Source organism: Juglans microcarpa x Juglans regia, chromosome 3D, assembly GCF_004785595.1.
Source record: "Juglans microcarpa x Juglans regia isolate MS1-56 chromosome 3D, Jm3101_v1.0, whole genome shotgun sequence".
Taxonomy (NCBI): Eukaryota; Viridiplantae; Streptophyta; class Magnoliopsida; order Fagales; family Juglandaceae; genus Juglans; species Juglans microcarpa x Juglans regia.
The window spans coordinates 38,002,501-38,027,767 of NC_054598.1; the positions used below are offsets into that span (position 1 = coordinate 38,002,501).

General features: G+C 36.1%; 2 protein-coding genes across 3 annotated transcripts; both read right to left on the bottom strand.

Annotated features, from left to right (window-relative positions):
• Positions 1 to 6,496: 6,496 nt before the first annotated feature.
• Positions 6,497 to 8,403, bottom strand: LOC121254088 (probable aquaporin NIP-type). Its single transcript, XM_041154051.1, has 5 exons — positions 7,912 to 8,403; positions 7,595 to 7,816; positions 7,295 to 7,492; positions 7,117 to 7,178; positions 6,497 to 6,998 (listed from the first exon to the last, which is right to left on the bottom strand). Exons 1-5 carry the CDS (start codon positions 8,026 to 8,028, stop codon positions 6,788 to 6,790), a joined length of 810 nt encoding a protein of 269 aa, XP_041009985.1. The 5' UTR covers positions 8,029 to 8,403; the 3' UTR covers positions 6,497 to 6,787.
• Positions 8,404 to 14,777: 6,374 nt separating this feature from the next.
• LOC121254966 (auxin efflux carrier component 3) lies at positions 14,778 to 18,507 on the bottom strand. 2 transcript variants are annotated; one of them, XM_041155219.1, is made up of 6 exons: positions 16,983 to 18,501; positions 16,567 to 16,876; positions 16,388 to 16,473; positions 15,821 to 15,978; positions 15,646 to 15,722; positions 14,778 to 15,551 (listed from the first exon to the last, which is right to left on the bottom strand). In XM_041155219.1, exons 1-6 carry the CDS (start codon positions 18,220 to 18,222, stop codon positions 15,485 to 15,487), a joined length of 1,938 nt encoding a protein of 645 aa, XP_041011153.1. In that variant the 5' UTR covers positions 18,223 to 18,501; the 3' UTR covers positions 14,778 to 15,484. The 2 variants fall into 2 exon arrangements, with proteins under 2 accessions (XP_041011153.1, XP_041011154.1); XM_041155220.1 differs by lacking the exons at positions 14,778 to 15,551; positions 15,646 to 15,722 and adding an exon at positions 16,052 to 16,118 and having other exon boundaries at positions 15,837 to 15,978; positions 16,983 to 18,507.
• Positions 18,508 to 25,267: the final 6,760 nt, after the last annotated feature.

Consider the following 25,267-nt stretch of genomic DNA (forward strand, 5'->3'; position numbering starts at 1 on the left):
AGGGCTGGGAATAAATTTAAATCTTTTTCATAAATTTTTAATTGAAATATTTTAAAGAATTAGTAAATAGATGATACCCCATGTGATTTTAGGTATATTTAATATTACAAAAATTATATGTGGAGTCACTTTTGTATACTCATTGCACACTCTATTAATGTAATTGGCGACATCACTTTTTTTACTATAAAATAATTATTTTAGTCAATCACATTAGTAGAATGTGTAAGAAATACGTAAAAGTGATTATGTGTAGTAGAACTCTTAGTACACCCAATTCATAGACAACATTTAATATTGTGAGATGGTATTTATAAAAAAGTTTATCTCTTTAGAATTATAGATGAAGATAGAGTTTCTAATAATTTGTATTATTAGATTTTTATTTAGTTATTATTGATTAAGGGCCAAGATGATTATATATGAATGAAGAACTCATTTATATATATATATATATATATATATATATATATATTACGATTTTTGTTCTAAAAAGACCTATACTCATATATTCACTTTACATAGATAGATAGAGACAGAATTTCATGTAGTTTTGGACATGAGATTGTTCATATTGATTGAAGATAAAATAAAAAATAAAAAATGCCCCCCAGTTTACTTATTTTAATTGAAAGATAAAGTTTTCATTATATATATAAATATATATATAGTCTTGGGTTAACTAAATAAAATTAATTGTGAAGGAAAAAATGAGCTAATGAGATTTGTCAGCCAGTCCCACATTTTATTAGGTCTGGGAGGACAGGACCCACCGATGGAAATGAACTTTCAGTGGGACCCCAAAACTTTATGGACGAATGATGGGATCAATGGATTTGATTCAATCATTACCACCGTTCGATTTGGATCCATTGGGTTTTAGGCTTCGTTTGGTTACCAAATTCATCTCAATTCATCTCAACTCATCATTACAACTTTTTCAAATCTCAATACAAAATATAATAAACAATTCAACTTTTTCAAATTTCAAAATAATAATAATATTAAAAAATAATATTCTAATAATATTTTATCATCACAACTCAACTTAACTCACTTCAACATCCACGCACACCCAATCATAAATAAATAAATAATAATGCTCAAATCTCAGGGTAGGGTCCGGTAATCCAAAATTAGGGACAAACTTCGATCCTGTGTGTGCATGTGCATGGGCCCTGCCGTGTCTCACTCTACCAAACAAATAGATGGGTCCCGGGCCGGGGCCGCCCACGGCAATGCTGAACCAAGTTCGGATCCCGACTCGTGCACTTGCATCCACCTTTCACGTGTGCCCTTGGGTCCCCACCTAATAATAAATTTCAATTACTTCATTTTCTCCATTAATTTGGGATAAAGCAACACAACAATACCACATTTTAAGTAGTTTATATGTCCAATTTTTATACATCTCACCTTGAGTTATCTATAAAATTAGATTATGAGATAGATAGCTTAATTATTCAGCTCAATGTTAATGCTCTTAAGGCTCCATTTGGATGGTGAAAAAATTTCATTTTATCTCATCTTATTTAACCATTATAATTTTTATAAATTTATACACAAAATATAATAAACAATTCAACTTTTTCAAAACTCAAAATAATAATATTCTAATAATATATTATTTAACTTTCAACTTTTATCTCAATTCATCCCATCTCAATTCACTATTCAAACTGCACCTAAGTGTTGTTGTGGAGAAATAATATTTATAATTTTAGGGTGTGTAAGTCTCGTGCACTTCATTTAAAAAAGATTAGTAAATATGAAATTCATATTAAAAAAATATTTTTTAATAACAAAACTTATTTTTTTTTAAAAAGAACGCGCAGAAGTTGCATATTATAATATTGTATCTAATATTACTAGCTCGTTGTTGTGAATGCAACGGTAGTTTTTTGTTCACATAGCACTTGCTTCTCTCTTTTACATACTATGATTAAATTAAGAAAACATCTATTTAGGAATTTTTTAATAAAGACATCTAGCGCACTACCGTTGGATAAGATTCTATAATAGTAAATAATTATTGATGTTTTAATATTTTTGTAACTATAATAAATCTCACAGTAAATAATACGTACGTTGGCACATCAAATTCGGTAGCAGAATTTATAAGTGCTACTACAAGCCGAAAAATCCAAGACTGTTGTAATAATGATCCGCAAAACAAACTGCATGCACGCAGGACTCCCCTCTTCCTCACAAAGAACTCCTATCAAAGGTCTACGTACGTCATGATCTCCACCATAGCTCATGGTCTCAACTCTCTCACAAAACCGGCAAACTTTCCCTCATCATTCATCGTTTATCTTCTCTTCTTCTTCTTCTTGATCCTCTCTCCTCATATTCACTAGTTTTATTTTTGTTCTGTCAAGCCATTGAATGCAAGATCTAACGCATTTCATGCTTCCCACAAACACACACTACCAATGAAAGCACGTTTTATGAATTCGATCAAGTTAGACCTAGCTAGCTAGAGCTTTGATGGGTAATCTACTCGCAAAGAACTAATTAAAGATACTGAGTACCACATTTGACAAACATCAACAAATTTTTTTCTTATTTTCTTCAAAAGTTCGAATTTTGATTTAAGATCAATATATATATATATATATACTCATCTTTGAAAAAAAAGTTGTTGATAGTTGTCAAATTTGAAGTATCATTTTCCAAAGATGATATTGGTGACAAGATGCACCACTTGTCTCTGCAAGCTGTCACGCGGTGAACCATATTATATATAATTTGATAATGACTTAACCTAATGTCTTTATTTCATCCAATTAAAACCCAAAAAACAATTATCAGATGTCTAAATATATAAGGCTATTATAGATGGTTAAGAAAATATCATTTTCATAGCTAGCTAGTAGACAGAATATCATGATATATCTTCCACTTCAATTCGTGTGTTTGGTGTCGATGGTGCCATACTGCATGTTATCCTTTTATCAAACATAATTTAAGATTTTTTTTCTCTACTTCACAAAGCCAATTGGGCCTCAGCCCAATACCTGGCTCAAAGGCCACCAAATGATCCGCATAAGGGGCGAGTCATCTACTAGGAAAAAGAGTCAAGTAGTCGACAAGACAAGTCAGCCTGACAGTCTGCGACCGCATTTAGAACCTAGAGACTTGCACATAGCACAGCAGAAAATGCAGACAACCCTTAATCGATCGACATCAGATCATCTACGACCCACATGGGACATGTACAAAGTCAGAAAACCACGCTGCATTACTAGCGTCACTACCAAACTACAAGTCACATTTATGGTACCATCGAAGAAGTCACGCCACATTAAATAACTCTAACAACAGAGGGGGCATGAACTCATTGGAGACAAAGACGATCTGCACCTCCCCCAACCTGCAGTACTATAAATAGCAAACTCCAGATACGAGAAAACTCTCTGATTCCTAGACTCCTTTACTTATTTATAAACTTTCAAGAATACTTACTAACTTTGACATCGGAGGTTTCTCGGCCCCAAGGCCGCCTCTCTTAGTTGCACTCCCTTTCATCTTTTCCAGGCCCATTTAAGAAGACTTGAGTTGTCGGATCCTGGCTCAAAGGTGTGCGAAACACGACGTTAATAGAAGTAATTAATTAATAAGTATCATTTTCAAGGATTTATCTAGGTACATAGTTTTGATTCGTTTGAAGGTATATATTATATGCATGCATGCGTCGTAGGGTGGAGCTGGATGAACCTTTAACGTACATAGTTGGGAACTTACTCCCCAAAGGTACTTCTAACCAGACTGCACACAGATGATCATTATATTAATGTACATACTGCCTAATCTAGTATGTATGTGTTCTTCGGCCTGTATTTTATAAAGTGCATATAATATTAAATTTGTAAGAGAAAAAAATCTGGAGACAATATTGATCGTATATCGATATTGAAATAAAGTTCATAATTAAGAAAATAATATTGAAGCAAAAAAGGACCCCACCATGTGAAATCAAATAATCATATATATTATCAATGATCTAATCTAACCTATAAAATTAAATTTGGTAAGGGCCGGCCGGGAGGACCATATTATAAGGCAAGTCTATTATAAATAAATATATATATATATATAGATATATATTTGGTAGCGGCCATGGGAATGTCATGTGACAGTGTCACATGATTGGCAACAATGTGATAGCTCTTCATGTCATGATGTATATATAATATGAATAATCATCATGTGGCAGCTTCATGTGGCGTTTGCTACTTTTTAATTTCCTGACGAACCATTAACCCATGATTATTTTCAAGAACATATATACATATAATATATATATATATATATATATATATATATATATCATAAAAGTACTAGTACTGTGGCTGCATTAATCCTCTGTACACTTTCAGATATATGCATGCATGCTAGCTAGCTAGGCCTATAAATTAATTAAGCATGAATATTAGAAATCAAATTCGACAGTAGTACTTTACCTCTTTTCTATAAATAATAAAAATATTTGTGGTTTTTTAAACTATGCTAAACCTCGTTTGAGTTTCATTAATGTTGAACGTCTTGCCGTGCTAATTAATTGTTTAGTACTTGATCTACTGCATGCTCACTTGTTTGTCGGTCATGAATATTAATGTTTTAAGAAAGAGTGGCGAAAGATCATTACACATGTAGACATGCACTTATGCTCATCCTTGATTGTCTCGTTTGATCCAATTGAATATTGGTTTATATGCAGAAGACGATCTTATTCACAAACCATGCGCGCTCCATATTTGTCATATTTCTTATTAAATCACACAAAAACTATTTATTTATTGTTAGTTATATCTTACAAAAATGATTATTTCTCGTCAAATTTAGTCTATTCTTATCACAAATAATATTTTTTATTGGATAGAACTTGTCATAAATGTTTATTTTTTCAGCCACGCGCTACTACAGGGGGAGCTCTATCGCCGTCACAAGTGGCATTTTTGAGATTAGGGCTATTGATTTCTTCAGACTCGACTGTCTACCGTACTCTCAGGGCGGTACGTGTCCCTCACGCCATCACAATCTCTGTGTTTGCTTTTTTAATTTCTTCTTTGGTTGAAAAAATGGATCTACAACTTTCCAAGATATATTTCATTATTTTTCCGCGTATCTTTTACGTTTTCTATTATTTCGTTTTTAGTCTCTTAGACACTTTGTTCATAGAGTGAAAGTCTTCTTCTCCTTCGGAGGGTGGGGTTTGAAATCTCTGTTTTAAGTAGAGTGTAGTCTCTTAGACTGTTTGTCTGTAGAGAGTTATAGAAATTAAGACCATATCAGTCACAAAGAAATTTGTGTAAGGGTGGGCAGCGAGGCCCCGCGCCTCGCTGACCCACCCCGTTCGTCCCACCCCCGCCCATGCGGAACGGGGGTTCCGGCCCGCTCAAGCAGGATGCGAGGGGCCCCGCCCACATCCCAGGGCTCATGCGGAGGCGGGGGATGGAGGGTTCCACTTTTCCCCCGCCCCGCTTATATATATTATATATAAATTAAAATTATATATATATATAAACCATAAGTATGTGAAACGATGGACAAAACGGTGCCATTTCACTATTAGAGTTTAGTTAAAACTTAACTAATAGTGAAACGGTACCATTTCACTTTTAGTTAAGTTCCCCCCCCCCCTCTCGTCCCTCGTCCAGACTCCTTCTCGAAGACTCGAACTCTCTTCTATCTTCTCTCTCACTCTCAGACCCATTCTCTCGCACGATTGCACGGGCAAGACCACAATCCAGTCACTCCACCTTCGTTGACTCGTGCGAACCTATTTTGAAACCCCTTAACTTCGCATTCGCCGTCACTCAAAGGTAAGAAATCCGAAACCCTAGATTTTATTTTTTTAGTTTAGATTGGAGATTGGAGGAAGGATGAGTTGAATCGGAGATGGAGGATAGGAATAATTATGAACTTGTGTGCTGTGGAGAAATTTGTGCATGTGTTTGATTCGTTGTGCGTTTGTTTGTTTTTTGTAGTTTTTTTCACTTCTTGGCCTCTGGGTGTTCAGATTTGGAACCCTAAATCAATTTAGGGTTCCAATCCGAAACCCATTCTTGAAATTTAGGGGTTTCAATTTTAGGGTTTCGGATTGAACCCCTAAATTGATTTAGAGGTTTAGAGGTTCAATTCGAAACCCTAAATTGAGTTAGGGGTTTCAATTGAAACCCCTTAATTTGGATTTTTCCTTATATGTATCGGTCATAATTGTAACTTCACTTTCATGAATGAATGAAATTTTTTCTCATTTAAAAAAAAAATGTTTATTTTTTCTTATAGCTAGTGACGGCAATTTACCTAAAATGCTTAACATGATATAAAATCTTCTCCATCAAGTGATAATTTAACATGATATTAATTAAAGTAATAAACATTAATATTCGCTTCGAATCAAAACTTCACACTTTACTCTCATTTCATTTTCAAGCGTTGGACAATTTATTACAAAGAAGTATAACCCAACTTAAGAGAAATAATATAATTTAAATAGCTAAATTATTTGTTTCTTCTCATTACTTGAAACTTTTTAACAGAGTACTGTTACATACATGATACACCTCATGGGTCCTAAGATTTGCATGTAATAAAAAGGAAACCTACTTCTGTGTTTTAATTTTGTTCATAATGATCAACTAAATAAAAAGGAAATGTAGGTATTTTTTTTAATCTTTTCCTCCTCTAATTAACCTAGTAATTATAAGCTGCCACTCGCTGACAGCATTGACAAGGTTCTAAGCACTGCAGATCATCAATGATGATTAAACCATGCACACTATTTTCTGGATATGCTTCTGAGAAAAGATCCACTCTTTGTTAACTCCCTCACTGGTTTATCAGTGAGTCTAATCATATTGTAGGCCAAACCACCAAGTATGGTCCCTACCAATGGCCCTAGAATATATACCCAGAGTCCCTTGTATATGTGCACCAGAAGAGCTGGCCCTACGCTCCTTGCAGGGTTCATAGATGCCCCAGATACTGGCCTGAAAATTTAAATCGTAAACCAATAAAAGATCGAAGTTTTCTGAGAAATTTTGATTAAAGTTTCAAGTGTTTGCTATATGGCCGGAATTAGAAGCTAGCTCATGTATTGGAAATTACCCAGCAACAAAGACGTTTAAGGTTATTGTCATTCCTACAGCAATTCCAGCCAACTCTCCAATCTGCAACAAGATAATTCGCTAATTCTCAAACCTTCACCAGATCGGAAGTATAAAGCAATATTAAGCATATATATTAAAGAAGAAGGAAGAAATAAGAAACATGAAAAGTTACTAACTGCTCTATTATCTGTGGAAACGCCTGAAATAACAAACATCAAAAGAAAGGAGATGATGATTTCCACAAGAAGAGATTGCAAATTGGATCCAACAGGCACCGTCCCAAAGAAAGACTTTTTGTCTATAGGGAAAAGGGCACATAACGTTGCACTACCAAGAACTGAACCTAATATCTGCGCAGCTACATACAGAGGAACCTGCAGAAAAAAGAAAATATATATCACAATAAGTAATACGTACAAAAGAAGAAGAAGAAGAAAAAGCAGCAGCATTAACATACGATGGGATTTGAAACGTGCCTGTTTGATAGGGAATTGTCTAAAGATAGCAAAAGTGATAGTCACCGCCGGGTTAAAGTGGGCGCCGGAAATGTGACCGACGGAATAAACCATGACCATGACAATCAAACCCCAAACTACACAAATCCCGGGAAATGATACTGACCCGTATATCTTATTCACAGCAACCGAACCACACCCAGAAAATATCAAGAAATATGTCCCTATGACTTCAGCAATCACCTAAAAAGAAAAAAAAAAAAAAAAATAGAAACTTGATTTGTTGCATGCATTAATGGCAGTTGAGATAGTGGCATTTGTTTTGCTGCATGGCCTACCTTTTGAACGAGCTGAACAACCTGGGACGAAGAGCACAGCCCCCCCGAGTTTCGATTGCTTGTTGAAGAACTCTCCCCTACTTCCATCTTTGAAACTGTATTGTCGTGTGTGGACATTTTTCTCGATCCTCCTAAACAAAGTAAAGCAATGTACGTACGTACGTTCTTAGATTATGATTCTCAAACTACCAAAATAGTAGTACTGTCTGTGCTCTTCTTTAATTTTGTGTGAAGGAGAAACTAGGAATCGGATTTGAGGGTGTCATGAGACGGGAATTTAAGTGCCAACATAATCGAGGATTGGTGGTTTTCCTTAATATTTTGGGAGTCGTTTACGGAGTTAATTATGTGCTTCTAGTTTCTTATTAAATCTAGGCCTTTAACTGAAATAACCGCCACAATTTTCATGTTTTATTTTCCTCATGAACCAAACAGAGTCTAGCTAGGAACATTATGATATAAACAGCCCAATCATGGATGGTTATTGAGACTATCCCACCCATATGTATATATATAAAGGGACCTAAGAGGCTAAGGCCCAAAATGGAAACAGGCCCAAAATGAAATATCAGCAATTACTTTGGGTTTTCTTAAATGAATGAATCAAGGGCACCTGCTCTCAAGGTTCTAGAGTTTGGCTGATATTCAGGCAAAATAAAAATAAAAATGATTGGATTCGTTATGCTGATAAAATTAAATGACGAGATTAATTGCAGTGAATAAATAAATTGATTTTGTCTGTTGATGATTTTTTTTTTAACGCCAATTGATTTTTTTTTTATTCCTTACAATTATAATTAATGGCTCTGAAGAAAATCAATTGAACGACTACTAATTTTAAAATGTAATTTTATATCTTACTGAGCCTTTCTTAGGTTTTTCTCTCTCTTTTTTTTTTTTTTTTTATATGAAAAAAAAAAAGAAATAGAGAACGTAGGAAAGAACAAGTTCCCTTTTGCTCATTGCAGTGGGGGACCAGAAGGTACAGTGTGATCGGTAGCATAATTGCATGGTGACCACATCACATGTGGGCAGAGGAGGTCTATTATTATTATTATTATTATTATTATTATTATTATTTATAGGAAATAGATTTTACATTTATTCGTGAAAACGAAATTATATTTTTGACCTAATATATATATGAAAAATTTTATATTACAAATCAATTATTTACGATTAGAGCTTTACTAATACATAAATTCTTTTATAATTGGTATGGTCTTAATTTCTATAACTCTCTACGTATAATCGTATGAGAGACTACACTTTATCTAAAATAGAGATTTTAAACATTACTTCCATAGAAGAAAGAACTTTTACTATATGAAAAAAATGTTTAAGAGATTATTTTTTTTTTACCTAAAGAAAAGAAAATAATAATAAACATAAATATAAATGTAAAAATGATAGATTATAATTGAAAATTAGAATTTTCAACTTGCAAAACGGTAAAATATAAAAATAAAAAAGCCTGTAGTGGCGCGTGACGCTAGGAGTGTGACTGCCAGAGGAGGAGGTCTATCCATCTGTATATAGATCGAATTGCCCTAATTGATCAGACTTTGTATATCTTCCTCGTCATAATCTCATTGCATACTGATCTGAAAGTTTAGCTAGCTAGAGTACTGGGGGATCGGATATTGTTCAGTCTCCTCGGTCACTTACTGTCCGAGTGCAGCAGCAAGAAATTAAGGACCCACCCACCTTCAAATCAAACCAAATTTAATTAATGGTACTGTCACCTCCTCGATATAATTCATTCCAGCCACAAATCCGTGGGTCTATATTGGACCAGCTACCTAGCTCACTCATATCATGTAATGCCCCCCACTTTGGTAAAAAGCTATATATAATTCCCAAAACTTTCACAAACAATTCATATTTAGCAGCACATGAGCTTGGTAAAGTCTAAACTTTAACTTTCTAGCATATTATGTATCAGCATTATTAATGTTGATAATTTCGGTGTCTGTGTGTTTAATTGGACTATTACTACTCTTAGGAAAAAAACATTATTGATTCTCTGGGTCTGGGTACTGCATAATCTGAGCCATTCATGGATACCCTTGAGGCTGACAGACATATTGACAGTACCCTGCTTCCTTCTCACTCCTGCAAGTAATGGGTTGAAGCACAGTTTTGACAGTCTGCTTTTTCCTCAATCAGTGCCACTTAAAACGTTCACCTTCTGAGGCGAGCTTTAGAAAATTCAAAAGCTAAATCATCAGTGGAAAAGGTGTAAAAGAGAGGTTCCATCGAAGAGGGAACATGGGTCTGTTTGACATGATGTAACCCTAAGTTAGATAGAATAGTGTGTGTACGTACATGCTGTGTCATGGATTGGTCCGTAAAAGGAACTTTTTCTTTTATAGGTTTTGGGGTACTGTCTATCTCAACCTACCTTAATGGTCCCATCTAGTTTTGGTCCAGCCCCAAAGCTCCTGTCCCTGGTTTACCCTACACTGACCTTGACACCTCTCCTCTCTCTGATTTTTCAGTGCAAGCCTCGATTAGTTTTCCGTGTGCATATATTTATGAATTCCTAGCTATCTGAAGTGAAGTTCGATGTTTCTTCCTCCAAACCCCACTTGCACGAAATATTAATATCGTTGAATTTATCTTATGATCTGAAAGACGTGTGTTTGAAATATATATGTTACTCATGATTCTCATTTGCGTAATTAGGTTCAATATGTCGCCATAGTCAACATAAAACATCAAAAATACTCAGCTAATTTTGGATTTAACAATTTTTTAAATACTGCTTTCGGTATGCATGCATGCAGTCTAATCATAGAATCGACATGATAACTGGTATCCAGTACTCCAAAGTCGGAAGGTTTTTAATTTTTTTTCGTTATTTAATTCATGTACTAGTTGGAACCACCGAATGATCAATTAGATGCATGGCCCCCATGTGTATGCTGGAGAATGAAGCCACGCGCACGAGGACAGCACCATATGTTCTTTCGATTGGTATGCTCATCGTTTTCATGCCAATGACTTATATGCAGTTATTGATGTTCATAATTATATCGCAAGGGAGGGGGCCGGGCTGGGGGAAGCAGCTAGCTAAGATGATTTTTCAGCTTTATTTTGGGTTCTTTTTCATCTCATATATTATATATACATGCATTGCATGCGTCTATTGTCATTTTGCTTTATGCAGGCAATCAAAGAGTAGGAGTGGAGAACAGCTTTAGAATAAAAGGTTTTTTCTTTTTTGGTGGTCATCACAACGTACACCTTTATAATTTTAGTCTATTTACATATATATATATGTATATGAAGTTAGCAGCCTTTCTGGGTGATTTATGAACCAATGATGGATTTTTGTATGACTATATATTGTATGTACGTACCGATCGATCGAGCATTCATATATATATTTGGTGGCCAGGGACTGTTTTTGCAGCCAACCAATTTATGATACAATGAACACCTTTGCAATAAATATGAACTAGATCAAAATAGTAATAACCATACATTAGTCTATAAGATTGATTGACTAATATTAATGTCACAAATATATATATATATATATATATATATATGTATGCATGTATGTATCATGGTCCCGCTAGCCGCTTTGTATTCAAAGAAAAATACCGAGTGACAACAAAGAACAAACTCCTCCAACAGTCTCTGCTGCATTTATTTTCAAAGTAGTCCCTACTTCATGCGTTGAATCCCTATCCTCTCCAACCTTCTTCTAATTCCCCGGCTTCTATTCTCCTGATCCAGGGCCTGGCCTGCAACAATACAAACCATGTACATAGTTTGGCTTCAATCGCTGTTTGAAACCCTAGCATCACACATGAACGCAGTATGGGCAACCGCATGAGCATGGACCACCAATGTTTCTGCCACGTGTGCATGAATAGTAGGATAAACTTTGACCACGCCCCAAACTCTAGGTAACTATGTGTCACACCCTGCCACGCAGGACTTGGTCCCTGCGCACACATTTTCTGTAACAAATTAAGGAAATTAAATTACTATTAATAATGCTGCTACGTACGATGCGATCTTTTTCAATTGGTCAGGTTAAATGTTCATACATAAAAAACCTTGAAAATTTAAAGTTGAACACGAGATGTACGCGGTATGTAATACCGTGGCGAAAATGTTAACATAGTTTGTAAAATTACGAAAATAGAGATTGGCGAAAATTGATGATGCATGTTTGTAAGATTTTCAAACTAGACGTGAACAGCTTCCTACAGCTTGCATGGTCCTGTTTGTGCCGCAGAGAAGACTAAAATTTCATCAATGGTTGCATAGAAAAAGACGTTGAGTGCACGTGCATGGTTGCTGAGTGTGCATGCCTTTTGTTAATTTCTGTCGTTGTAAATCACAAAATTCCATTATCGCTTTCTCGTTGAGCATGTTGGTCAAGTTACCTCACCATCTAATGGCCGTCCTAGTACTAGTACAACTTCCCCAGAGTTACACTTTCTAATTGCGAAAAAACGGTCGGTCTGGACCGAAAAAATTGACTGGACCAATATTGAGATTGATAAGTCTCAAGCCATGTTTTAGAAAATCAAAAAGTTTCAGTCTGATCTCGGTCTAAAGTTTTTTCACTTCAGACTGGATCGGATTTGATTGAATGAAAAATAAAAATAAAAAATATATTATATATATTATTTATATAATAATTTTATTATGTAATTTTTATCTAACTTATCACTATTAATAATATAAAATATATAATATCAATTAATTAATTATATAGTAATTATATAAATTAATAATATAATTTTTATCTAATTTATTATCATTGATCATATAAAATATTTTTTTATTGAGTTAGATACATAATCTATATTAATAAGTCACTTAATTTTAATTTAATATTTTAAATAATTTTTATATTAATTAATTTTAAATAATAATAATTAGACCCGACCAAATGAACCGACTTGATCGAACCGAACTGATAACTATTGTCTGGTCTAAAAGAATAATGAACCATCAGACACGACCGGATCAATCTATTTGCACCCATACTTTCTATAACCAAATATTAATTTAACTCTTAGGGCACTCCCAAAGCCATTAATTTCGCTCCAAGTACTAGCGAGAGACGACGTCATAGATCATCGTCGAAAATCTCAATATATTTGCTTTTCCATGTATGGGGATGATCATGATCCTGAGGTGTTCGATCGAGGGTTTCAAAACTAGTTTCTTGTGCCTGTGTTCCCTTCTTACCCAATTCATGAATACAAGAGTACGTACGTACGGTATATTTCATAGATGGAATGTTGTGCAAGATGTCAATTTCTTGCACTCATAAGTTCGCTGAAGCATATATATAGAGGTACTAAAAATAGGATGATAAGGTCAGGCCGGGCACCTTGGCTCTCGAAAAACTCATGTAACTTGTTTACAAAAACTAACGTGAAAACAAAGAATACCCGCAACTGAGTATTGAGATTGATTTCATCAAATTTATTTTTAAGATTTTATGAAAAATGCATATTTTTCATAAATTTAAAATCTCCTTAACCATAATTAACCCTACATTAGATTAATCATTAGATTAGTTAAAATAATACTATAATATTATTTTTTTAATAATAATATTTTTTAATTTATTTTTTTTATATTTTACAATTATACTACCTATATGTTAATTAATAATTTAATTTGATATTTAAATTATTATTTCTCAACTTAAATATATTGTGGTTCAAAATTTAAAAAAATAATTTAAATAAATAAAATAATAGTTATAGATCGTGAATAATTAGTTTTTAAATTTAGAGATGAACTTATAATATAGTTTAAAATTAAAAATTTTAGTGTATATTAAATCTAATTCAATAATTTTAAATACAAATTCATTAAATTTTACAAATAATACTCATTTGACGAATGCAATGACAGTACTAACTTAATGCGGTTGGGCAGTGGTATCTCGACTATTATTTAATACCCTTATCTTTTTAACTTTCTTATTATTATTAATTATTTTATTATTATTATTTATAAATTATCTTAAATCACGTCGCTACCTAAATATAGCCTTAATCACGTGACCGTGACATGTTCCTGAATCGCGTGACAATACGTTTCCAGCAATTGTCTCTTTGAAGTTTGAACGCCCCTCGGAAATTCAGTATCATCTTTGATTCTTTACTTCTTCCTCTCAAAATTAAGACTGATTTAAGCGTCTGAACAGTTCTCCGCCGACAACATGATGATCCTCTGCGCACCTAGCAATATGATGTTGAGGCGCCGGAGACTGGAGAGATATTCTCCAGCGCAGATCTGGCGGCGTTAACATAATTCATTTGTCCTGAAATTGCTCCTAATGACAGGCCCGAGTTGGCACCACGTACACATGCTTTTGTGAGTTGGGAACGATTACAGCAACTTTGAAAGGTGATGTCTTGTCATCATTGTGAATGAATTTATGAGCGTAAATTCGTTCCAACACGTGCTCGTCAAAATCGCCAGCTTGCTTGTCAAAAAAAAAAAAAAAAAAAAAAAAAGGTTGAATTGCTGCTGGTTTTAAGCAGTTGGCAGTGGTGATAATGACTCTTCGGCCTCCTTAATTTTGTAGGGTAGAAGAGGGCTGGATTGTTTTGTGGGCGCATCAAAAGCCTAAAGCCGAAAGCCACAAGGCGAAAAGTTGGGCGCGCATTGCGCTTTGCTTTTGACCCTTTGCTTTCCGCTGCTTTCTTATCTCATATTTTTCTTCAGTTTCTTCTCGATCAGCCCCAGGAGAGAAGTGATCATCACTTCACAACAAGAAAACGTACAAAAACCACTCAGCAGAAAGACGCTCGTGCCACCCAGGTCTCTCCGCTTTTTTAGTTTTTGCGCTTTCTCTGCGTACGTGTGGAACTTAAAAACAAAATAAAATTGATATGCTTTTTGTCTGAATGCAAAAAATACATGATCTTTGTATCAACAAAATGACTAATGACCCCTTTTTTATCATAATAATCCTAATTCAATTACAAACCAACTAAAGAAAAAACGACAATATATAGCAGATAATTGCCGAATCAACTGACAATCAAAGCCAACACTAAGAACAAAGCTAGCTACTTCAAAAAAAATAAAACAAAAAACAATAAAAAGTTGAATATGCCCTCCTACGCAGGACTGTTCTTTTTTCCTCAAATTCATTAAACAAGTTTGACACTTTCTGCGCTGTTGAGGGGAATTGAGAAATCATCAAACTTAATTTACATGTCGGAACTCCGATCCTTTAATTTCCTCGTTTCCCTCTGTTATGCTCCCCTTAAGCTGGACGAGCATTACTTGTTCTTCTCAAACTTGGCTGCTAATGTTGGCGGTGAATGCGATCCTCGTATTCCGGGCTTTCACTAGTTAGTCAACACTATCTTATCTCCAAAACTCTGGAACTTAGCGACTTCCGAACTACCAATAATTTCTGCCGGAAAACCCTCGTGTAAACAACAACATATTCCGGTACGTACCGAGGTCAATGCCCAGCAACTCAAGTATGACATATAATTAATCACATGCATTTAGAATTCATGACTTCATACTCTTTCGTATTTTGGCTGCTGCTAGCTATTGTAAAAATTCACAACCCAAGAACAATGTAGTAGACAAGAGTAATTGGCAGTGCTATCAACATCCCAAAGATCACCCTGCAATATCATGATCACATTCATCCGTCAAAACAAAAGGTCTCAGACATTAATACAATTACCATCAAGTCAAAGATGGATGTTAATTACTAACCCAGTGCTAAGAATTGCTGGATGAACGTTGTATTCTTTAGCAAACACAAAGGGGACAATTCCTTGTGGAAGTGCAGCCTATTGGATACATATATTTACCAATTTTCATGTTAGTTAACATGACATTTTACTCTATAAATGGGATCAAAGATTCAAAACAGTAGAGGATCAATTACCTGAACAATAGCTATGTGGAGGAGGGTACCACGCAAGCCGACGGCAATAGAGGCGGCAGCCATGACGGCGGGGCCGGTGAGGAATCTGACCGCCATCGCAAAAGCAGCAATGGAGTTCCCACAAGCAATTATCTTGGGCTGAAGAGCCATAAAAAGACCTATAAAAAATAATAATCAAATCAGCAACATTATTATATACATACGCACCCACCACCCGATCGATCAAACTACCTTCATCACCCTAATATTATTGTGCCCACAGGCCCTGGACCAGAAAGCGACGCTGCCTGCCGGGTCCTACATGTCGGGTGGTCAATCCCATTTATTTATTGCCCAGAAAGATAGAACAAAGATCACCCAATAAATTATATTGGAAGGTAGTCCTGAATTTGTGTGGCCGTGAACCTCCCAGCAATACCTTAATTTGACAGAAGACCCAATTCCGACCGGACTATATCCTTATGGCCTCAAAAGACTTTATGGCACTCTGCTAAATTGCTAATCTTGCTCGTCATCTTTCAAAGTTCAAAAACTTTCAAACGTAGGAGAACAGTGGAAAAGACTCACCTAAGCTAAACATAGCCATTCCCAGCCCGGCATCCGACAGTATGGAGATTGATTTTTCTATTATTTTCGGCATAGCCACGTGCCACCTTCAACAATATGTCCCAAAAATAAAAATGTTTAGAACCTTTAAACAACTAATGACATTAAATTTCTATATATCAGTGTTTCTAGTTTGTTACCGGAAAGCGACGAGGGACCAAACCAGACCGATGAGGCTGGAATAGGTGTTGGGGTTGCGGATAAGCTTGCGCCACACCATGATTAGGATCAGACGGGTCATCACGCTGGCCGGAGGCATTTGTTTTCCGATGCCAGAATCCGCTATTCCGGACGCTGATTTAGGGTGGAGCTCTGTCGTGGAGCTAGACCCCAGCTTGTTGAGTACCGTGGGGCCACCTTCTTTCTCTCTCTCGTCATGATCTCCTTCTCCTTCACGTTTCCCAGCAAAGCTAAAGTCTTCCCCACGAAAACCCTCCCTTTCCGCAGTTGCTTCAATTATCAACCCAATAAAATATGTTGGAATTGGCATTCGAACATCGGAATAAATAATTAGTTGCATTAATAATTAAATTAAATGGGTCTCTTGATTCCTTACCTTTGTTTTCCCCATTTTGCGGATGGTCAGCAACCAACATCCGAATCTCCTTGGCGCCTAGATCGGACCGTCCAGATTGCTCCGACGCGCCGAACTCGGTTCCACCGAATACGTGGAGGCCACCGGCATCGGAGACCGGGGATGCGCTTGAGCTCCACACAAACATGTGTAGCTCCTTCGCGTCATGGTTGGCCTTACTATTGGGAGCCTGCTGCTGCTGCTGATTTTTGGAGCTCTTACTATTAGTCATGGTGGATGAGTACTCTGGGTTTGGCGCAGGGTATGAGGCTGCGGGGACAGTCTGCGCCGGATAAAATCCGAACCTCGGTGAAGAAACTGTCTGAGCCATTGGAGTACAATTCTCTTCGAAATTCGACGGCCTGGGAGTTGGGCCCCTAGAGGACTGTACGGAATACAAGTCCGTGGGACCGAAATTCGAATGCCTTGCCGGGAAGCCCTGGTATCCCATCATGGAGTAAAAGTCGGCGTTGTTAAAATTCGATCCCCTGGGCGTCGGGTTCCTCGAAGAACTCATGCTGTATATTTCGGCCCCGGTGAGATTCGACGGCCGAGGCGTAAATACCGACCCACCCAGGGATCGTCTCGACGCATTAGACTTCCTCACCGTGACGTGGAGCTTACCGTCGTCGCCAATTTCGGCGTCGGTCTCCAGAAAGTCCCGACCATCCAACGACATCACGTCGGAGTCTACCTTAAACGACACGATTGACGCCGCCGTCTCTGGGAACTGCTCCATTATCAGCATCTTGGCGCCGCGGTACTCGAAGAGAAATAGGAGGAGGGTGTACCAGATAATGCACTGTAACACCACGACCTGCACCATAAGGCTCCCCGAGTACTCTCCGTACATGGCGATGAGCAGAGGGATGCCCATAACCAGAGTATTCGGAAGCGTCGAAAGCGAGAAGATCGTTATCATCCACTCGAGGCTACCATTCTTGGTGAAGTTAGTCCAGACGGCGAGGACGGCGAGCATGATGATCTTCTGGAGGGTGTCCGCTGCAATGAATCGGAAGTTCATTGCATAAGGGTTGTTGGTGGAGATGAAATGGAAAGAGAGGAGAGGGACGGCGAAGATGGCCACGAAACGGTTGATACCGGAGCACTGGTCGGGGGAGAAGATCTTCCACCAGCGCACCGACCCGTAGGCCAAAATCATCGCCACATACAGAGGAACCACCGCTGTTAACACGGTGTACAGGTCCCCCCAGGTAATCATCTTGCGGAGATCAAAGCGTTTACTATTCTCTCTACTATCTGTTTCAGATCTACTGGTTCCTGATGATACTGAATGGCATTGGATAGTGAAACTGAATCAAACGAAGAGATGAATAAGAAAAATGGGTAGGGGAAAAAACCGTTAGCAGCTCTGTTCTGCTCAGCTGAGCTCTGCAGCTTTTGGGTACTTCTGAAGAAGAGAGTGATTTTACGAGTGGTGTAACTTTGGTGGGACGTGTGTGTATATATACATATGTCCAGGACTAGGAGTAGAAAGAGAGAGAAGAGTGGATTGTGGATATGTACGAGAGATTTTGTGCAGCTTCAGAAATTGAGTTAAAAAAGTGGTGGGTGGTCAGTGGTCACGGTGTGTGAAGCTTGGTTAGGAAGTGACTGCCCGACATAGTTAGGTTAACCCCATATAGGGTTGGATTTTTGTAGACGTGGCAGTCTTCCTGTGGCATAGGATTTTCTTTACTTGTTTCGGTAGAAGCTAAAAGAATTCAAGTAGCTGCAGTCCCATGTAAGTAGTCAAGATAAATAATTTGTGTAAGTTATAGATAGATAAATTTTATGTAAATTTTTATAAAAATTTAGATATTATTTTAAAATAATATTAAAAAAATCATTCTTTATTAATAAAACTCATTTTTTTATAAAAAGAATTTATATGAGATCTATTTAAAATTTATATTTAGCTTTACTGAATAGTGAATACAATGTTCCACGCACAAACCCACCTACATTTACACCCATTCCTTCTCTACCAAATTACCCACTTTGAACTCAATCTTGTACTTATGTACACGTCCCTCACTTCCTCTTTTAGAGTCAAACACCACTTTCAATTTATATCATCATTATAATTTTTTTAAATTCTCACATAAAATATAATAAACAATTTAATATTTTTAAATCTTAAAATAATAATAAAATTAAAAAATTATATTTTAACAATATTTTATTTAATTTTTATCTAAAATCAACTCTCATCTCATCTCACAATCTAAACAGCTCCTCCATCTCTCTCACTCATGGAGTTCTTGGTTTGGGAGGAGTACTTTCGCTCCCAAGACAGTGAAATATTGTAAAAGAGAGCTAGCTAGCCCAAGTGACCCGATCGAAGAAATAAGGATGCATATATAAGGGAATCGAAGAGTGGAGGAGCTAGGGGAGAAAAAAAGAAAAGAAAAAGAAGAAGATTAAAATTACCCATATATCATGTGTTTGCATGCATGTATTGTATAAAAACAATATTGTTCATGCATCTGCTGCATGGTTGTCCTGAAATTACCCATCTGCTTATTTATATGAAAGGTACATCGCTTAATTAGTTATAATTAAGTAGTTGCATGTAGTGAATGGATGATGATGTTGATGATGATGTGTAGTAGCTAGTAGGAGTACTCATATTCGCATTTGACCAAAATAATACATATATAATGATTAGTCATGCATGCTTGCGTACGTACGTATATAAGAAGATCAACAACCTTAATTTCCTCACTATTTACTCTCTACATGTCTCGCACGGATTATTGCACAAGCCGAAGATCATGGGATTAAGGACGAAAAATATCCTTGATTATTAATGGCTTGGCAGTACCATCCAATGCGCGCGCGCAAGCTGGGGTTGCCCACATTATACTAGTCCTAATCACGTAAATTAAGCCTCTTCGGCAATCTTGTGATCAACACATTAATTAGGTAGTATATATAATATATAGATAATGAGAAACTTTTGAAGATTATGATCATCCTTCATCAATGAACTAATACTTAATTACTTACCTAATATACATGATATGATATTGGGTGCTCTTTCTTTTATATTCTATCTAGGAGCTGCCTTTAATAGTGACTAAATTACATGTGAAGCAAAGGGAATATAGTTGGTTATTTACAGAGCAATCAGCAATCATATATGTTGTGCTGCGTGCGGCAATTATGATAAATAGTACAGAAAAGAGAAAACAAGAAAAATATAAAATTTAACGTAGTTTGGTAGTGTGCCTACATCTGCAGAAGCGGAGGCTGAATTTTCATTAAGTATCAAATTAGGATTACATCATATGTATTTATAAGAATAAACTCCAACCATACAATAGGTATTAGAAAATTTCAATAATACCTCTGTAGCATGTGTTTTCCGCTTCACTTTCGGCATTAGCTTGCTTTCTCTATATACGTATTCCACTCAATGAGCCACATACTACAACAATATACATACTAATAATTAACCATGGAAGAGGGCTAAAACAAATTAAGAGCCAACCAAGAGCTCATTATATGTGAATATAATTCATAGATTAATTATATAGAATAGAAGATGGAAGTTCTTGTTCTTTGGGTTATAAGCATATATGATCAGTCACATTCAAATGATCAGTAAAATATTATCAGATCGTGATCGATCGATGGCATAAATAAAGATCTAGCTACAGCATTTTTCATAAATAAAATATCCTTTGGCCCTCCCCTTCATGATGATTGAAAACACATCATCAAATCACACAGACATAAAAAGTAGCACCCGTTTGGCCACTGACCTGCAAGCTTACCCACCACAAAATTCCTCCAAACTAAAAAATAAAAGAAAGACTTCGATTGGGACCGCACTTTGGACCATAATGGTGAACCAGCTGCCACATAAACATACTAATAATAATAATAGAGTAATGTTTTTCAACCATATATACCTTTTCCTTTCTCACATGGTCGAACCATGTATGTACTGCATACATAAGCATTCTTAGTGGTTTAATTTATATGAAACTACGTACGGGTTATTCTATACATATATATATATATATATAATATATATATAGTTAGCATGAATTTGTATAGTTTTTTTTTTTTTCAATTTTCATAGAATTATAATTAATTATATATGTTATGAAATAATCTATTCGATTTATATTTTTTTCATATGTATATATGATTTATCTCCCAATGGTAAGTACTGCATCTTATATAAAACGATTCAGTATATATAGAATTGGCAGGCCAGAATCCATGGATTTTGCGCGCACACATATAAATCTGCCTCTGTGGGTCTATACAATATTGAACAACTTTAAAAAGGCAAGGCTCAGAAACTATAGGCATGATAGGTTTCTATCAATGGGAGGGGGTCCAATTGTACCTTATAATGGGAAAAGCATAAAGGATCCCAAACCCTAATAACTTGGCAATGCACATGGATATTATTCATGCCAGTTAAAGGGGTCACCACACACGTGCATATCTCTACCTATATACACGAGTGCGGATTTCATGCACCTAACCAGAAGACTGCAGGACCAACCCTACCTCCTTGGGTTCATGCATGATCTTCCTCAGAATTTTCTCTCTTTTGAAACCACAACTCCTTCTTTTGCTGCAGTTCTTTTTAACCATTCGGTGCCCACTTCTTGGCCCATCTCCTACCATATATGCACTGAATACACAAGAAATAACCATGTGAATACAGAAACATATATATATATATATTATATTTGAAATTCTTTTTTCTGCAATTTTGCATCCACACACATACACGCACGCACACATGATATGTAGTACTGGGACATTAACTCGATTTTATTTTGTCTTTTTAGATTGCAAATTGATAAAAAAATTATCACTCAATTACCAATCTCACTATGAACTTCTTCAAGTTTTTGCATAGTTCGTGGTTATAATAAAACAAAGCTCACAATAGAGTTGAGAAGTAATTAATATTGCCGCTAGACCAAACGTACAAGATCGGTGATTGAGATGAGAGAATAAAGGGAAAAAAAGTCATATCAGGGTCCAAATTGAGTGGTTTGAAGTGGCTCTCTTTATTGCAATTGCTACATTTGAAGGACTGATAAAGATGATCATGTGCGAGTCAAAAGAGGTGAGCCCTGTCGGCCCCATTTGAGCCTCTCCGGCCCCAATCCTCATCACCAGTACCGCTCTCCCATGCTCACCATGCTGCTGGAGACCCCCCCCCTCCCAACATCAATTCCCTTTACCAATGCCACCATAAACTACTGTGGCATCTGTTGCAAATTTCAAAGTACTCTTCCTTTACACACACACACGCGTATAATAGACACCTCTCTTTAATCTTTCATGCCTCCTTCGAAACTGTGATCTTTTAATAACTTTTAAGATGGTTGGGTGTTATCTCTTTTGGTAAACAATAGATAACCCACAAATCTATTTTTTATGCAATTAATGTATCGAGTAAGACAGGTCAATTGAACAATAATCACAGCCCGCACCATTCACAACCTTTTCTTTCTTTTTTTGCACTCTCTCCTTTTTTTTTTAAGTTCTTTTGAGGAATGATAATTGCTCATTTGAACTCCCCTTCCTTAGGCCTGGAAGAAGAAATTAAAAAGAAAAGGGCCGGGTGGGGGAGGTTGAGAGAGAGAGAGAGAGAGAGAGATCACAGAGAGAGATCCACTTTCTTAGTACTAAAAGTTTTATGGGAAAACCTTAATGATCGAGAATAAAGGGGAGTGGGGTTGATGCTAGCTAGTCAGTGGAAGGGAGAAGTTGCTATATAAGTAGGCCTACAAAAGAATGTGGGCATGCATGTAGTTGGTTAATTAGCAAGTTTACAAACCAAAATGCCTGACCATCAAAACTATAAACTATAAAAAGTATAAAATCCAACTTGTAGCTACGCATGCATGTGAGTGTAAAAATCATGTCGTTGGGTTCTTTTCAGCTCTAAAGTTGTATTATAACTAAATGAAAACTCATAGGGCATGTGAATGCAAGCTCTCTGCTTCGATCTCTGCTTCTGCTGACACTACTTTAATCAAGCAATAATCTTCTCGACAGTCGGATTTGACTCCTTATTTGGCTGGCCCTATCTTCATTTGTTAAAAGCTCAACATTGATTATAATGCTACCACTCTAACTACCAAAGTCCTTTATTTTTCAATCTCAATTAATTTCTTTTCCCTGACTAGCTTCACACAGAAGTTAACCTAGAAAGAATGACAAACTATTAACTAATACGCATGTTAAGCATGCATCCGGCCTGTTATGGAATCGTTAAGTGGACAGTTAAACCACGGTAACCACCAACAAATGATAGTTTATTAAACACGTGAAGATAAGGTTGACTTAATTTATCTCGGGCCGTGACCCCTTAAAGATAAGGTTATTATATATAATAAGATAGTGTTAAGTTTGATAATTGATTAATATAATTAACAGTAACCAATGCCATTAGCAGCAACAGATCAGTTTTTATAGGAATTAGAGGTTTCGTGATTGTAGGGTAGTGTGTACCATAATATTTGGGTCATAACTTACAATTCCAAAGCTAACCATGTGAAAGAACATTCTTTTGAGATCGATGGTGTCACTTATTCTCTTTCCTCGGCCCATACCATTCTCATATATCTTTCTATCTCTAAGAGGAGCAAGTTCCAAAATACAGCTAAGAACTACATGTTATCTTAAGCAGAAAAACTGCAAGAAAGAGAAAAACAAAAGAGCAGCATATTTAATGGCGCTTGGAGACATGTTGAGTTCATGTTTTGACACATTTTAAGTCAGAAAGGACACTTTGTGGTAATTTTCTGAAGATTTGTCATCAAAGATATATGTGCCAACAAAATAAAACCATTCATTTCGAATAAAGCTCTCTAGTTGGTGCGAACCCCGTAGGACTGATCATGTTGTTTGGTGCTCAGTGAATTTATTCTACATGTTCGGTTGAGAGGGGAGTTTGAATTAAGTGCGCAACAAAGTCATCTATGTACTGTGTTGTTGGAAGTTGTAGTACTAAAATGACTGAGGTGATTTATTTCTGTTCGCTATTTTTTGCACTTTTTCCTTTATCACGATCATTCAACCTTCTTATATATAATTTTGTCCAAGAAAATTTTAGAGGCAGGGATTTTGTTTTGTTTTTCTTTTCTTCTTTAGGTTTTGATCAACCACAAACACACACATATATACATGTTGAAAAAATTTAATTGCAAGCAATTATGCATACTAATACACGCACTTATTCAATATAATTAGATTGGTACGCAAATTTGCTTGTATATAACAAAACTCATGTATGTTTTATGCCTAAAGTATAATACTAGGACATGGGCATTTTTTTTGTTTTTCTTTTTCTGTTTTTACATAAGGTGGTTTCGAATATTTTGTTTGATCGGTGATCAGTATTGTGAAATTGAGGCTTATAATCATCTGACTAGCTATGAATTAATTGTTAATTTTGAACAAAGTGTTGCTAATTTAATGAGTTAACTAATATTATAGTATAGAGCAGAAATTCACCGGCCAGTACGTTATACCTGATCAGTTTTAAGTAAAGATAGAATATTATCTAAAATATTGAGAATTGTCGGAAGGCTGTCTCTTGGTGGACATATCACATATGTTTGGTTGGTGTTAGTGATCATCAAGATCATAAGCACTCACTATGGCGCAATTACAATTAGTCATTGATATGCAATTATTGAACTAGCTTAATCATTCATTCACGCACATTCCATATTGATCATCATGAGCTAAACTTCAAAAAGAAACAAGCATTGTTGGTTTTCTAATTTATATGTTTTGTGTACTTTTCCCTCCCTTTCCATACCCATATAATAGAGGTACATATATATATATATATATATACACCTGACATCACTAATGACGGACTAATTCCAACGTGCATGCAGCTATAAACTATATATAGTAGATCAACTACTCCGGCTTATTGTTCTTGGATAGAACCGGCCCGCTCAGGCAGAAATTTCTCGATTTCGATCTATTTCCGATCACATCGAATGTGTCTGCAGACAACATATGTCAAAGCAAACCTCTAAATTATTTTAGTGTCCAATATTGGCCTCCACATGAATCCAGTTCACTACTTGAAATTGCATGTACTGTACTTATACAAAGCTCCATGCATCAGATCAATGTGTAGTAGAAAAATTTAGAGGGCTGTGTCTGATCTGTTCTAGGAAAACCATGCCTGCATAATGAAGGAATTATTTGACCCCACAGCCACTGAAAGAAGTACTGATCATCTAATGCAACTTGACCTG